The sequence below is a fragment of the Papaver somniferum genome, unplaced genomic scaffold (genome assembly GCF_003573695.1).
Source record: "Papaver somniferum cultivar HN1 unplaced genomic scaffold, ASM357369v1 unplaced-scaffold_32, whole genome shotgun sequence".
Lineage (NCBI taxonomy): Eukaryota > Viridiplantae > Streptophyta > Magnoliopsida > Ranunculales > Papaveraceae > Papaver > Papaver somniferum.
Window position 1 is genome coordinate 1999935 of NW_020643262.1, and position 14602 is coordinate 2014536.

General features: G+C 39.8%; 3 protein-coding genes across 4 annotated transcripts; 1 reads left to right on the plus strand and 2 right to left on the minus strand.

Moving 5' to 3' along the window:
- The first annotated feature begins 1750 nt into the window (after nucleotides 1-1750).
- LOC113341848 (protein MHF2 homolog) lies at nucleotides 1751-3979 on the plus strand. Of its 2 annotated transcripts, none has more exons than XM_026586569.1 (6): nucleotides 1751-1975; nucleotides 2060-2108; nucleotides 2193-2233; nucleotides 2784-2823; nucleotides 3489-3542; nucleotides 3620-3979. In XM_026586569.1, exons 1-6 carry the CDS (start codon nucleotides 1949-1951, stop codon nucleotides 3721-3723), a joined length of 315 nt encoding a protein of 104 aa, XP_026442354.1. In that variant the 5' UTR covers nucleotides 1751-1948; the 3' UTR covers nucleotides 3724-3979. The 2 variants fall into 2 exon arrangements, with proteins under 2 accessions (XP_026442354.1, XP_026442355.1); XM_026586570.1 differs by having other exon boundaries at nucleotides 3623-3979.
- On the minus strand, nucleotides 3913-6163 carry LOC113341847 (leucine-rich repeat receptor-like serine/threonine/tyrosine-protein kinase SOBIR1). The gene has a single exon (XM_026586568.1). The coding sequence runs from the start codon at nucleotides 6060-6062 to the stop codon at nucleotides 4179-4181; it is 1884 nt and encodes a 627-aa protein (XP_026442353.1). The 5' UTR covers nucleotides 6063-6163; the 3' UTR covers nucleotides 3913-4178.
- A 4955-nt stretch (nucleotides 6164-11118) lies between these two features.
- On the minus strand, nucleotides 11119-14064 carry LOC113341938 (protein SIEVE ELEMENT OCCLUSION B-like). Its single transcript, XM_026586648.1, has 7 exons — nucleotides 13768-14064; nucleotides 13564-13659; nucleotides 12963-13468; nucleotides 12784-12887; nucleotides 12527-12666; nucleotides 11957-12451; nucleotides 11119-11860 (listed from the first exon to the last, which is right to left on the minus strand). The coding sequence occupies exons 1-7, from the start codon at nucleotides 13945-13947 to the stop codon at nucleotides 11243-11245; spliced, it is 2139 nt and encodes a 712-aa protein (XP_026442433.1). The 5' UTR covers nucleotides 13948-14064; the 3' UTR covers nucleotides 11119-11242.
- Nucleotides 14065-14602: the final 538 nt, after the last annotated feature.

Below are 14602 nucleotides of genomic sequence, written 5' to 3' on the forward strand. Positions count from 1 at the left end.
TATCTAGCACAAGGTTTTTTAGCCGCCTTTCTAGGTTTTTTCTTGACTTCTTCCTGTTCAACTTCCTATTCATCCGAGTCGTCCTCTGCTTCTGCATATTCATTGTCTCCATCCTTATCTCCATCTTCCTCATCTTCTTCATTGTCATCCCCATCATCCTCATTTCCACCCATGACTTCAGCTGGTTCCTCTTCTCTTCCTTGATTATGTTCTTGATTACCCATGTCTTCCAATATTTCTTGATTAACTTGTTGTATCACATTGTCAACATTATCTCTATTGACATCTTCTTGGATGACAACACCCGGTAATGACCCACCTCCATACTTAGCATTTTTGGTTCCACGCTTACCGGCACCACAATGTACTTTCCCTCGAGGCGCGGGAGTTCTCAAATCTTCCAGTAATGGTTGGTTGGATTTCTTACCTTTCCACTAAACAAAGAAACAAAAGAAATAAGAAATAATTCACGAAAAAAAACCAACTCAAGAAAAAAAATCAAGTTCCAGTGTAGAGTTCGGTTACTCAAGTATTTTTGCGAGCTGACCGAACTCCACATATATATGTAATTATCCAAGAGTTCGGTTTGTCGAGGTTTTTTGCGAACAAACCAAACATATTGGACAGAGTTCGGTTATAAAAGAACTCAACATAATGGGAAAAACATTAAAGTTCGGTTACATGGAAAATTTTGTTTTTCTTTTGAAATATGGATAGAGTTCGGTTACAAGACAGTTTCAAATTTTTTTGCGATGCAACCAAACAGATTGGAAAACGTTCAGTTGTATGGGTACTAAACATATAAGGAAAAAAAGAACAGTTCGGTTACATGGCAAAAAAAATTTCTTTTGTAAACGGGTAGAGTTCGATTACATGGCAGTTTTAAACATTTATGCGAAACAACCGAACAAAGTTGCTATAGTTCGGTTATGTGGGTACTAAAATTTTTGGGAAAAATAAAACAGTTCGGTTACCTGGTTTTTTTTTTTTTTTTTTTTTGGTAATATGGCTAGAGTTCGGTTACATGTCAGTTCCACATTTTTTTTCCAAAACAACCGAACTCATGAGTTCGGTAACCTAGGTTTAAATCCTATAGAACCGAGTTGTTAATCGTGTTATTCATTTCATGGAGTTCGGTTAAGAAACTAGGGCAACAATAAAACACGTTCTAACCGAACTCAACACTGTAACTTCCATTTGAACCCTATTTTGATGATTTCTAATCAATTGAATCGATGAAAATCAAATTAAAAGTAATGGGTTTGTCGGGAAATGCCTGCGAATCGGTCCCATGGCAGACTCGGGGTTGTTCTTGCGACTGTTATGCCGAATCAGTTGTTCACCTTCCGGTTCAAGTTCTTCCTCAATTTCATTTGCTTGATTAGCTAGATGTCCTAATGGTGGACCTGTTCTTGGGAATCTTTTGGTTTTCTTTCGAAGAACCATTTATATAGTTGATTGATTGATCGACGATGAAAATTTTATGAATCGACGATTAATCGATGAAGACGAGTTTGAAACGAAGAAGAAGAGGAGAAAACAGTTCTCCTTGCTACAGATTTTTTTCTTTCTTTTAGATTAGGTTTCACGATTTAAGGTAGGGTTAGTGTTAATTAGGATTAATGTTAATTAGGATAAGGGGCAAATTAGTAAACTCACTATTTTAGGACACCCCTTAGCATTGTAGGGTAGATGGTCTTATAAAACAATGGTCCCAAAAAAGGCTAGTCCCCAAAAAAATCGTTCTTCCTTTATGCTTCAGGCTTCATTGGTGAGACCTGTTCTGGATTGGCCGTCAAGTAGCTTAGCGCAGCTAACTGTCTTTTCAGCTTAGCCCTTCTACCTGACAGCTTCAATCGCTACCCTCTTGTCTTACAAATCTGTCTGCTATAAACAAAGGCGGGAAGTGCAAAGTGAAAGAGGATTTTTGAAGTACCGATCATCTTCCATGGAGGATCAAAATACGTTTGATTCCGTAAGTAACCCTAATTTTATTTCTCTATGCATCTCGCTACGCAGAATATGCACCTTTTAAACTTGGAAAACCTTAATTTTACAGGATTTGATTCACGCCATTTTCAAGCTTGTATGGAACAGAAAATCTATAGGTATTCTTAGTTTCTCCATAATCTCTTTAACGTGCATTCACATATTTTTCGTGTTTATTTTTGTTAATTTTACTTCATTTGCAGAGCGTGAGAGAAATGAAGGCACTAACAATCTAGATAGCGAGGTAAGATTTTGATTAAACTTTCTAATAATTTTTGTGCCCTAGATTTTAATAAATTTTGAGAATGCAATTTTGTTTGAGAAAATGCAATTGGATATCAAGAATCAGGTTATGCTGTGCACAGAAAACAAATGGAATTTATTAATCACAAATTAGGTTATGATTGCATCATGTCTTTTACTAGTTTCAGTTCTTTGTCCTTGAAGATCCTTTTTCTCACAAGTTGAGATTCAAGAGTTGCTATTTGATGCTCAGAAATAGAGATTTTGATTTAGTTTTTGTGTATTAACTGTTCTTAAAGATCAGAGACTATGTATGTCAGACCTGTTGTTTGTGTAACTATCATGTTTCACCAATGCCTTGTGACGTGTGAACTCTGCTAAACTTATGAATGTGTCATGAGCGTGATAAATCATACTAGTATATGATATCTCTTCCTTACATGGAAACCTAATATTTTTAGGGTTGTTTACGGTGCTCTTATCCATCACTATAAGTTTATTGCTTTATGATTGTTTATGCTCTGGTTAATTCTTCAACTACTACACTACAGGTTGGAGCTGGAACCTCAAAAAAGAATCGGTCAACTACAGGTACCGTCACCTTTATTCTAGAGTTTCTTTTTCTGATGTTGTTATAGATAGTCATGGGAAGATAAGCAATGCCTCAGTGATTAGATGTTTCTGGATGCAGTTTTACTCATTTCCTTCTTTCTTTTATGTGGCAAGCGATAGAGTTAGCACCATTATTTGGTTTAGGCGTTGTTAAGACTTAAAGAAACGCTCTTTCTAATTTAGTACAATATGCTCAGAGCAACTGATATGGATGGATAATACTAGCGTATATCTGGATCAGGTTTTACAGAGACATACAAAATCACAGGGTAATGAGTAATTCACATTGTGCTAGGGCTGAAAGAGAATTTAAGTCCTCTAGTTGTTTTGCTGGTAAAATTTGTAAGTTCAAGGAACAGTTAAACATTCATTCCTGACATACAACTTCTCCATAAGACTTTTAAGTTCACATCTTGGTCTGCAAAATGCACAGATGATTTCTATCATCTCATAAGGCACAAGGTTCGCCATGTAACCAACATAAATGCAAACCTGGTGATTAATCCTTGTGGAAAGGCATATCCATTTTATGGCACATTTGTTATCTCTGCTCCAGCATTTGTGCAAAGTCCTTTTCGTAGTTGCCTGATTTGTTAAATTTAATAGGTCACCCATAATTCTATTGATGTATTTTAATGTCGCAGCTAGTGCGAATGCTCTAAAGATGAGCTCTGAGCTTCTTCGGCTCTTCGTTGCAGGTACTCTTACCTGATCTCCTATGTATTTAGCTTCAAATTTTGTTCAGTTTTCTCAAGTCTTTTTCTTGTTGATGTAGAAGCCGTGCAGCGTGCTGCTACAATTTCTGATGCTGAAGGTGCTAGTAAAATAGAAGCAACTCATTTGGAGAGGATACTCCCACAACTACTTCTGGATTTTTGAGGTACTTCGGAATTCTTTCTCTCACATCCCCCTCTGAACAGTAAAATCCTTGTCTAGATGGTATGCCATGCTTATTACTGCCTTGATATCTCCCCCATATAGTTTTCAAACTCAAGTTTCTTGTGCAATGTTCTCACCCAAGGGGAAAAAATTATGAAGGACTTGCTATAAAATGTAAGAACATATATATAACCAGCGAGTACTAACGACTTCGTGAGTTAATTTACCATGAAAAAGATCATAATATCTTCTGCAATTACATATAGTTGGAGTTTATTTTATCTAGTTGGAAACAAAAATATACTCGTAACAACAAGACTCTTCTTACATACAAACTTAAGGAACTGCTGACATACTCAAGACTCTTCTTATTGACGCCTAATAGTAAGGCTTGGATTATAATGGATACAAACAGGGTAACATCAGATATTTCACCCACCATCTTACCTCTACGTTTAATGCTTGATCTGAGTCAACATGCATCTGACATCTTTACTGTTGGGTCTCACCTTAGGATCCTCCTGAGTGCAGAAGCAAGCAATTTTTAGGACGAGAAGCATTTGCTCCTCGTATCCATTTCCCATAAGTTTAGGATCAATTGCTCTACCAGGGTCATCTGAGGCCATAACATTTCTTAGCCATTTCACCTGGCTCATCTCTTCCGTGTCTTGGAAGAACTCATCTGAGGGCAATTTCCCCATCACTAACACTGCCAACAGCACACCGAAACTGTATATATCACACTTGTCCGTGAACTTCAACGTCTGGTGGTACTCTGGTGCAATATAACCAACTGTTCCTGCCACATTAGATGTTGTGACATGGGTATTGTCATTTGGCATAGCCTTCGCAAGCCCAAAATCAGCAATTCGGGCCTCTAGATCATCATCAAGTAGGACATTTGCAGGTTTCAGATCCCTATGGATGATGCGAGGACTATGTTGATGGTGTAAATACTCTAGGCCTGCTGCAACCCCAATAGCAATTTTATGCCGCAACAACCAATCCATTTCCCTAGTGCCATCTGTTGCCTGCTTTAATGCATCTTGTAAGCTTCCGTTCTTCATGTATTCGTAAATAAGATAATGACAATCAGGCCGACTCACGTGGGCCAGTAGAGAAAGGAGATTTCGGTGCCTAATTTGACCCACTGTCTGTATTTCTGAACGTACTTGCCTCATCTTCTTACTCAAGTTTTTGCTATCTCCTCCAGTTATATCAGTTACTTCAATCCGGGGCTGATTTATTTTCTTAATTGCAATCATCTTCCCGCCGCTTCCAGGTAATTCAGATCTATAAACTTCTCCACAGCCACCTCGACCTATCATCTCTAACGATGCTAAACCGTCTTCTTTCTCCAGAAAAGCTAGATCTTCAGCTTTTTTGATCATTTGACTGAAGATTGTTGGGCCTGATGTTTCCTTCTCTCTCCCTTTAATACACACTATAAGAATCTTAAATAACACAGAGAAGAAGAGACCTGATAGCACTCCAACAATTGTACCAAGAATGAACCCGATAGTCCAAGCCTTCACATTTCTTTTGTGTTTTTTGTGTTTATGGCTCGAAGGTGAAGGAGCCGCAGAAGAGTTGTTGCTGGAATTGGCGCCTTTACTGGCTGCAGGTGAAACAGCTTTCTCTGCAAATATATAACGTTTTGGAAGGACATTTTTGGTTCTCAACTCACTAGGTAGATAATCTATATTCTTAGGTGTTTTCTTTTGTGGAATTTGGAGATAACTATTTCCAGAAAGACTAAGAAATTGAATATTATACACTGAAGCTGGAACTTTTCCAGTAAATAAATTTTCCGAAAGAGACAGTTTTTCGAGGTTAGGCAAAAACTTCAAGAAGTTTAAATCACCTGTAAACTTATTGTCAGATAGATCAAGTATTCGAAGACTTACTAGAAATGAAAACTCAGATGGAACATCACCGGAAAATCGATTGTTCTTGAGGTTTAAAACTTCTAAATTCCGGCAATGACCAATTTCACTAGGAATTTGGTCAACGAGTTGATTGTTAGGAAGAGAAAGTTCTTTGAGCTCAGAGAATTGTTTGATTACGGCAGATAAGGTTCCATTGAGCCATTCCGAAGCAAGACTGATTCGACTGACTCGGAATATCTCTGAATTTCCAGAGAAAGTTATTCTCTCACAGTATATTCCAGGTGAGTTGCAAGGATTTTCTAGCAACTGATCCTTGAAACCCAAGCTTTTTTTGAAAATTACGACAGCATCGGAATCTGAAGGGTCCAGATTTAATCTGGCATGAATTAGGATAGCTAGGGAGAGAATAATGAAAAGAGAAAATTGAAATTTTGCCGGGAAAGTAGCCATTTGTGTCGGAATTCGATTTTCTGATTTGGGTTTTGGAAGAATAAGTTTAGGGCCTGCTGGCGGCTGGCCACTTGCGATGAGTTCAGCACTTTCTGAATCGTCCTTATATTTAGAAATAAATTTTCCGCGTGGACCAAATAGGCAAGAGGGGTGATAATTACCAAGAAGTAGATGTTTGACGTCAATAGCTCAAGGTACTAATTTATCCTTGTATTATCAAACAAAAAAAGAAAAAAAAAATGTTTTCCTATTTCAACGAACCATTAAAAAGCGGAAGTGATAGACATCCGGCGGGCAATCCCACGGGTTATCCCGTAAGAGACAAAAAAACAGAACTCTAATGACCTTTGTAAGGGTGGGTTTTATGTGGGTCCCATCCCCTTGTGAGATAACGGTATAACGGGATTGGCCCACGGGTATAAATCATTATCGATTGAAAAAGGCAAAAAGGAACAAGTTTTAAGAATCTGCATTTAAATTTTGCATTTTTATATTTGTTTTTTTTTTTTGATAAATTTCTGAGAACAAATATTTAACTTTAATTAAACCTTTGTAACATCGTACTTAGTTGGCATCCGAGCAACAAGCTGGGCGCCAACCCCTTTTTGAATAGCAACACCCAGTTTATGGAAAATAAAACTATCTAGACCACTACCAGCATCATGACTGACTAAACAGTTCTTCAAACGCTTGAAAAAGCAAACAATGTCTTCACTGAGTTCCCCTAAGGTGGTGAACGCCAAAACTCCCAAACCATAACCATGTGAATCACATTCACTCAAATATTTAGACCGTTTGCGCGCAATTGCTTTAGAAATAGCCTACCCCGGAATGAAAGAACGGACTCCATCACCAGTAAAAGGTGAAACACCTGTGACGTCCATGCAAACATCTTGGCCGTTTTCCCAGTTGAGAACAAGGATATCCACTGGGCGTAAATCCTTGCCAGATACCGAAGAAAAACCCAAAGAGACCTCCTTGCGTGCAGGAACACCAGCTTTGTAGCAAATACTTGCAATAACATCCCGAACTAAATCATGACGAAACTTCAACCCCACGTCATTAGCACAATGTAATGCATGGTCTCCAAAAATATCCATAGATCTATTACAACAAGAGCACAAACCATCTTCAACAAACAAAGGGATGCCAAGGCGATAACAAACAACTGCTCTAAACTGTCTGGGACCAAGGCACTGATTCAACCCATTGATAGGGACAACTAAGAGGTAGTCTTGAGCGTGTTTGATCTGATTGCATTGCCACAGAATGGAATCTCTTGCAGACAAGGTAAATTGGACAGGGATATGCTTCTTAACTGCATCAAAATAAGTGACTGCCAGAGAATGCATGGAGGGGGGGGGGGGGGGGGGGGCAGTGTCATCGACGCGGTAAGAAGAAGGAAAACCACATACCTGAATAAATTTCTGAAGAGCCAACTGATAGGCAGTCCCGGTATCCGCTAAGAAAGAGCTACCAAGTATTGTCTTCCGCACTGCAGTAGTCTGACTCTGGGAGGCGAGATAACAGTAGGAACGGGTATCGGCCATAGTATAAACACCAAGTCCCCCATCTTTGATAGGAAGAGTGGCCAGTCTTTGTTGCAAAGGCCCAAAACCAGGCCCATCTCCCGTGATTAGAAGCCTCAAATATCTGAATAAGTGGTCATCAAAGAGGTCAGAGGCCAGGTGCAGAGCTTCTGGATTGGTGGTGCGCATTGCGAAGTATAACCTGGATACACCGACACAGTTGCGGAGTAACAACGACTCACTTTGAGGATCCTTGAGCTTTTTGATAGCGGACATAAGCTGGATAGTCTTGTTCACCCTATTAAGCACCATGTCGCTCATGAAGTCCAAATCCAAACTCACAGGACCACCCAGCAGCTTAACTCCCTTGCTAGGCCGGCCAATATCGGGGGGAAAAACACCTACCTCAATGCTGCGTGGATCAAGCGTGGGCCAGAAAACCTCAGTCTTCTTGATATTGAGATGTAAGCCCCTATTGGGTCCTTCAGATTCTATAATGCTCAAAGCTCTGGCAACCTCCATCGTGTCTCCAATGATAGTGCCATCATCCAGGTACCAAGCGTGCAAATCCAGCTGACAGCGAGAAAGCAATAGATTTTACAAGGGGGTGAAGTGTCAGAGCAAACAAAAGGGGGCCAAGCGGATCACCTTGTTGAACACCGAGCGCAGAGGACAAGATGTGTTGGTCATAATAAAGTTTACCAGGCCTTGCATAACAAAATTCTACCCAGCGAGAAATACCTGGGCAGTGAAGCCGGACCTCCCGAATAAGACAAGACCTGCTTACCATATTGAATGCATTCGAAAAGTCAATAAGCAACATTGATATCTTGTTCGATTGCCCTTTCAATTCCAACAAACCATTGACCGCATGAAGTATACTTTCACCTCCTACCGGCACACCCACACCAAATTGAAAATCCCCCAAGTAAGATAACATGTCCTTGCCAACTGAAAAGGCAGCCACCTTGGAGACCAAGCGTCGCCAAATAGTACCTACCGCAATAGGCCGAAGACCACCTCCAGGTTTGAGAAGAGGAGTAAGGGGTACACTAGCAATTAGCTCACCCAAAGCCTTGGGACACTTACCTGTCAACAAAAGGTTGACCACCCCTGTAATCGAAGCCACCAACTCATCCACAACTGCCGCCGCTGCACCACTCAGCACATCGACTAGATGTTGTGCACGTAGCCCATCACGACCACAAGACGTACCTTTAGGAAAACCCTTGATGGCCCCCAAAACAACCCTTGGCTCAATCGTGACAGGGTCACCAACAACAACATCGTCTGGAATGGAAGGTGAAGGAGCTTCAGGGTGTTTAGAATGTAGATCAGCCAAGGTTTGCACGCTGCAAGGAGCAACCCCATTCGAGGACAAAACTCGAATAGCTGCAGCAAAATGTCCCCGCTCTATCTTTCTCCGGCAAGCACTTAAATTTGACGCTTTAGGTCTCTTCTTTTTACTGTCAGGATGGGCTGAGTGCTGTTGGCAAGGCTGACGCAATAACTTGGAAATCAGAGTGTAGCATCCAGACGGTTCCTTCCAAGTCAGGAGTGCCTGTTGGATGGCATCTACTTGCAAGCGCTTCCTGTTGGAAGATTTCTCTTCAACTGAACGCTTGGGTCTATACAACAGTAACGTGCATATGGGAAGCAACAACAAGCGTACCCAGCCAGTTACGTCAGCAGGTTTGCAAAGCACACTGTCAAGGCAAGCCTTCAAGGTGCGAGAAAAGCTTAGTCTACACTGATGGGGTATGCTAGAAACCGTGGTAAAATGGCGTTGGAAAACAACGTTAAGTAAATCAGTCGAAAGAAAGAACGACTCATCTGGTTCAGCATCAACAGGCACACTCTCTGTAGAGTCCACAAAGGCAGGAAAAATAGCAACATCAGACCTGTCCATGTCTTCTGCGAAAAGAGAATCTTCACTGGTGACAGCAGCAGGCCTATCAATCCCATAGATAAGAAAATCAGTTGTTCCCCCATTGAAAGGACCAGCAACAACACTGTGAAGGACTCCGTCTTTGCCTTTGCAGGGAGTTTTCCAGCCGTGTATGATCATACAATGACCGCAAAGCCACATACGCGACTGTTGGAGAAATTTTTCCCAGGCACAATATATCTGCAACTCACTAGAGATAGTCGCTCTGCAACTGGACCCACTCCCCTCAGTTAGTAAATGCTTGTATTGAAGATGATGTACAATGGAGCCCCTAGCATAGCCTCTGCCATTCACACCATTACGACAACCGTCGAAATCTTTGAATGGACAATGGTTGTAGCCCCTCTGTGAAGCAGCATCTTCTATTGGAGTTTGGCTCAATTGACAGGACGTATATAGGTCTGAGAGCGGCTCGAACCAGAATTTAAAGAAGATGCAGACATGATAGAAAGTAAAACTCAAACCCTAAGAACAACATGAAAAACCTAAACCATGAAAGAAAGAAAAACACGAACAAAAATCGTGGAAAGCAAACACAAAAAGGGGAAACAAGGGAAAAGATTGTAAAAATCAAAAAGAAAAAACCATTGGCATGAGACCAATCCATTGGAAAATCCAGGCTTTCAATCGCCGGAGTTTTCCCCTGGAGCTCATCGCCGACTTTCAATTTAAAATTTTTGGAAAATAATTGCAAATTTTTATATTCGTTTGGAACATAATTGCAAAATTTGAACGAAAGGCACTGCTCAAATTTTATTGGATTGTTTATTAAAAGTAAATAAATCATTTTGATGGATCGAACATGCTCTTCCCTTTAACATCGGGATTGTTTACTAACAATTATGAAATATGGAACATTTTTAATTGGCAAAAAAGGTTTAGTCGAATTTTGTTTAACTTTTGGGAAGTTCTGCCGGAAAAAAGTCAGCAGACATTTATCACTAATGGCTAATATCATCCAGAAATAGTTCACGTTTCCAAGGTTTACTTATTACTAATTATAATTGTTGAAGCTAGAAAACGAAGGCGGCCAAAGGTATACTGTTGACTTGGACTTTTTATTAGAAGAGGGTAGTTTCGTTAAAACCTGCATGAAGTGGTCCCCATGACTCAATTATATTCCGGGTGAGTAATTAATGGTGCAAAGACAAAGACCAAAGACCTTCTTAAGTCAAAGTCCACCATTCCTGTAAAAACCGTTAGATCAATATATTTGGACCAGAGATCACGTTAGGTTGATAAGTTGAAATCAACGTCTCGTCGGTAAGATCCTTCTTAGCTTATCTATAACTTTTCTGAAGAATGCTTCTTGGAAATTCTTGATTGTAAACTGGACCCTAGTCATCACAATCTTAACATACCAATCCTCAGTTTTGGTCCAATCTGAGCACCTTGTAGTCAAGAATCTCAATATGTAAGTAGAGGAAAATGAAGTGGTCATCTATAGTCAGGCTCAAGTCAGACGAGTCAGCAAGGACAACCATCCTAGTAACAAGATACTCCTAGTAGTAATTTACCCATCCTAGTAGTATTTTAAGCCTTTTTTTTGTCTTACTAGCATTTCACGTTCTCAAAAAGCTTGGACATAACTTGGGAATATTATTGAGCTTTTATATATGGGGTACAAAATTATTAGTACAATGTCTCCTTGCTGTTTAGCCTGTTTTTCTTATTATTGCATCTATTTGTTGGGTTTAATTATTTTAGTTGTCACAACATTGATATAAAGTGTACAACTCCATAGGACGACCACATTCTGTACAGGAAAGTTCATGTGTTTTCCCAGGTGTCATTCCTGGAAGTACTAAGCATGAGCAATGCTCATGACTAGGGTACGTGTCTAAAGCTCTAGCTATTGCTTGAGCGAACCCATGTTGTTCAATATTTGTCTTCCATTCATTAAATTTCGCTAGTACTTCTAGCATTTTACTTCCATGAGCTTTCACTATTTCTCCTGATCCTTTTGTTAAAATGGCCCATCCATCACCACTTCCATCGAATGTAAGCATTGTTGTAATTTCGCGCATCATAGGATCATTATCAATGGAACGAGTGTGTTGTAGCTTAGAATACCACATGCTTTCTAACCTGTCCCAGAAAAACCTGATGGACATGGGATCTTGCCAACAGTGACTTAGTCTCTCCTTCATGATAATGTCTATAATATTCTTCACTTGTTCCTTCGGGTTGCTCTTTCCTACATAGAGCATTTCTAGGTTTGTTTTGGATTCCTGCACTACGCGTTGCATGGTTGTAGCGAATATTCTGACCCAGTTGATATCTTCACCTCCATACAAGCAGACAAACTTGTCTTCCCTTATCTGTAACAAGACAGTCAAATTATTCTTTTTTCGTTATCTCACCATAAACTTTAATTTTTCCCTGTAACAGTTCATAATTCAATAGAGTTAACTTACCCAATCTAGCACGGTAGGATCAATCCCATTCACAATGAACTCGATTGTCCATTTCTCTGAGTCCCACAAGTCCGCTTCTCTGATGTTAGTAAAAGGGAAGGCTGTGATTCCCCAAATCCACATCATGTGGATGGCGTTTTGACAGGTAACTTTCCCTTGTTGATCCAATACCACTATTATCGGTTTCTTTTTTTCAAAGTGCCACTGCTCCTTAATGAACTGGATTGCTGCCGGATCAAGAAATGAAGGGTGGTACAAGGAGTACCAGGGCATTGAAGACCTAACCCGATCGAACTCGTGTTGCCTAGTATCAGTCCATCCCATGCTTTGGGTTGTATCATGGACCGGGAGCCAGATCATTTCATAAGGTCTCTCGGGCTTCCCTAGATGGACATCATTGTATATTTGTTCGAGAATTATGAGCTCTGCATGACATATCTGCGGGTCTGATATCAATAACATCACTGTCTTTCTTCTTAGTGCTTCAACTCCTACCTGTTCATCTTGGTGAGTGTCAATCGGTTACTGAATTGAGAAGCCTAGAGCAACAAAGTGAGAGAGATAGAGTACCCTTATCTTGGAGGATCCATCAATCAAAGGTAGGGCATCCTTGGTGCAAAGTAATGCCTTGAGAATCTTCGTGTTGTAAGCTTGGGTTGTTCGAAAGAGTTCGACGAGATTTTCATGCACTTGTTTGTGTTTTTTATGTTCTGCACCGTTGCAATGAATTTACATTGATTCTTTTAACACAATTTTGTTTATTCAATACAAGGAGTTGTAAGGCAGACTGAAGGTAGCTGGATTACACATATATACAGTTTACTGACCTATTTCTTGGCGGCAACTGTTGATTTCATGGCTAAGATTTCCATGTATTCTGTCAATTTTGTGATCCCACGACGGTAATGAAAATTCCCAGGGCTCCATCATTCTGTTAACATGGTCATATTTAAGTGAATGACAACTAAATAATGGTAATTGATTATATAATTATTTATGAACATACTGGTCAGAGACTATCAGGAGGCCGTTGAACTGAGAAATGCAAGCCATTATGCATTGAATGGTCCAATAAACAGCAGGTTGAATCAGTAAGGTGGCCCTCGACAAGGATGAAGAGTCATCATCCGTGATATATCCAGCAGGTAGCTCGAAAAACTCCACTATTGTTTCTGTTATGCTTAGAATCGACTGAATTAGCTTACTTATGGCGTTTATCAACTCTGTTTCTGATGATTTTTTGGTATTCGTACTACTACTACTAATGTTTTGCTCATTATGATGAAGAACCGATAAGCCAATTGGTAGCTGCTTAAGAACTGATATCGACGTAGCCATGGGGTTAACCATATTAAGTTGAGAGGTGAGCAAACAATCACCATAATTCACGGCGAATGCTGCTAGTACCATCACCAACTTTACTTCCCATGAATACCTAGACACTGTTATGAATATTCTCTTAGCCACCTCTTGTTCTTCCCATGGATCTCCGCTCTCAGTGTAGCACAATATCTGCATCACATCATTGTTGTTATCATTATCACACACATATAATATACCCACTTTAACAAAGAATATCAATTAAGTGACTATTATTTCTGTAAGACCTCGGTTCTGATTCGTAGGATATCGTGTGCCAATAATTTGAGTAATCGAGGATTGTTGTTCATGCCCCGAAGAAGATCAAATTCTGGTTGTTCCTCCTATGCATAGAAACCACAGTGAGAGGCATGAGTTAGTGTACATATATATCTTTAGTAGGTTGATTTCCTGGTTTATAAATGCAAAGATTTTGGTGCAGAATTTAGTACCAGATCACTAGGTGAAATTGCGTATTTTAAGATATCTTTGACGATACATAAGAGTGATCTAACATTGATTGTAATATTTTCTGGAAGATCTGTGGCGATGATATCAGTCATCACCCCAACTCTAGGAAGAGAATCATGGGGTTGTTCTCTATCCATCATCTCAGTGTTCCCCATTGTCATTGTTGTAGCTTCTTGTTTTGCTGTTGCACCAAAAGAAAGTTTTTAGGAGGAGGTTTTTGATGGTGTTAAGATTAATGTGGTTGGTGGCAACTTAAATATAAAAACATAAGGTTTGGAATCTAGGGAAGTGAAATTTGTGCTTTACTTGAGAGAGTTCCTACTTCCTTTATAGTCACTTGCCTGGCTTTTCACTCATGTGTCGTAAACCTTAATGCAGAATCAGGTTTTACCTAATGTCGCAAGTCATCTTTTGGATATCGAAAGCAAGATGTTTATACTTTTTCTAGAGACCCCAGCATCTGAAATGAAATGAGGATAGATTTTTTTTGTCAAATTAATGTTTTCAGATAGTGAGTAAATCTTCATGCACAATTCACATAAAGAAGTGTTACTAGATGACAGAGATTTGTAATTTTGTGGTGCCTGATTCCGTGTAGGTTACAAGGGACTGTTACAGTCCCCACACATATCGAATATCATATCCTAGCTAACTATTCCGCTATCATTGTGTGACTACAGCATGTTTGTTTGCATCTGACTCAACGTTTGGATTCGAGTAAACCCCTAACTCGATGCGAATCAGATGTCAGATTGTTTGTTTTTATTATAAGTCATATCAGACTCGCTACCTGACTCAGAACTAACCCCTGACACG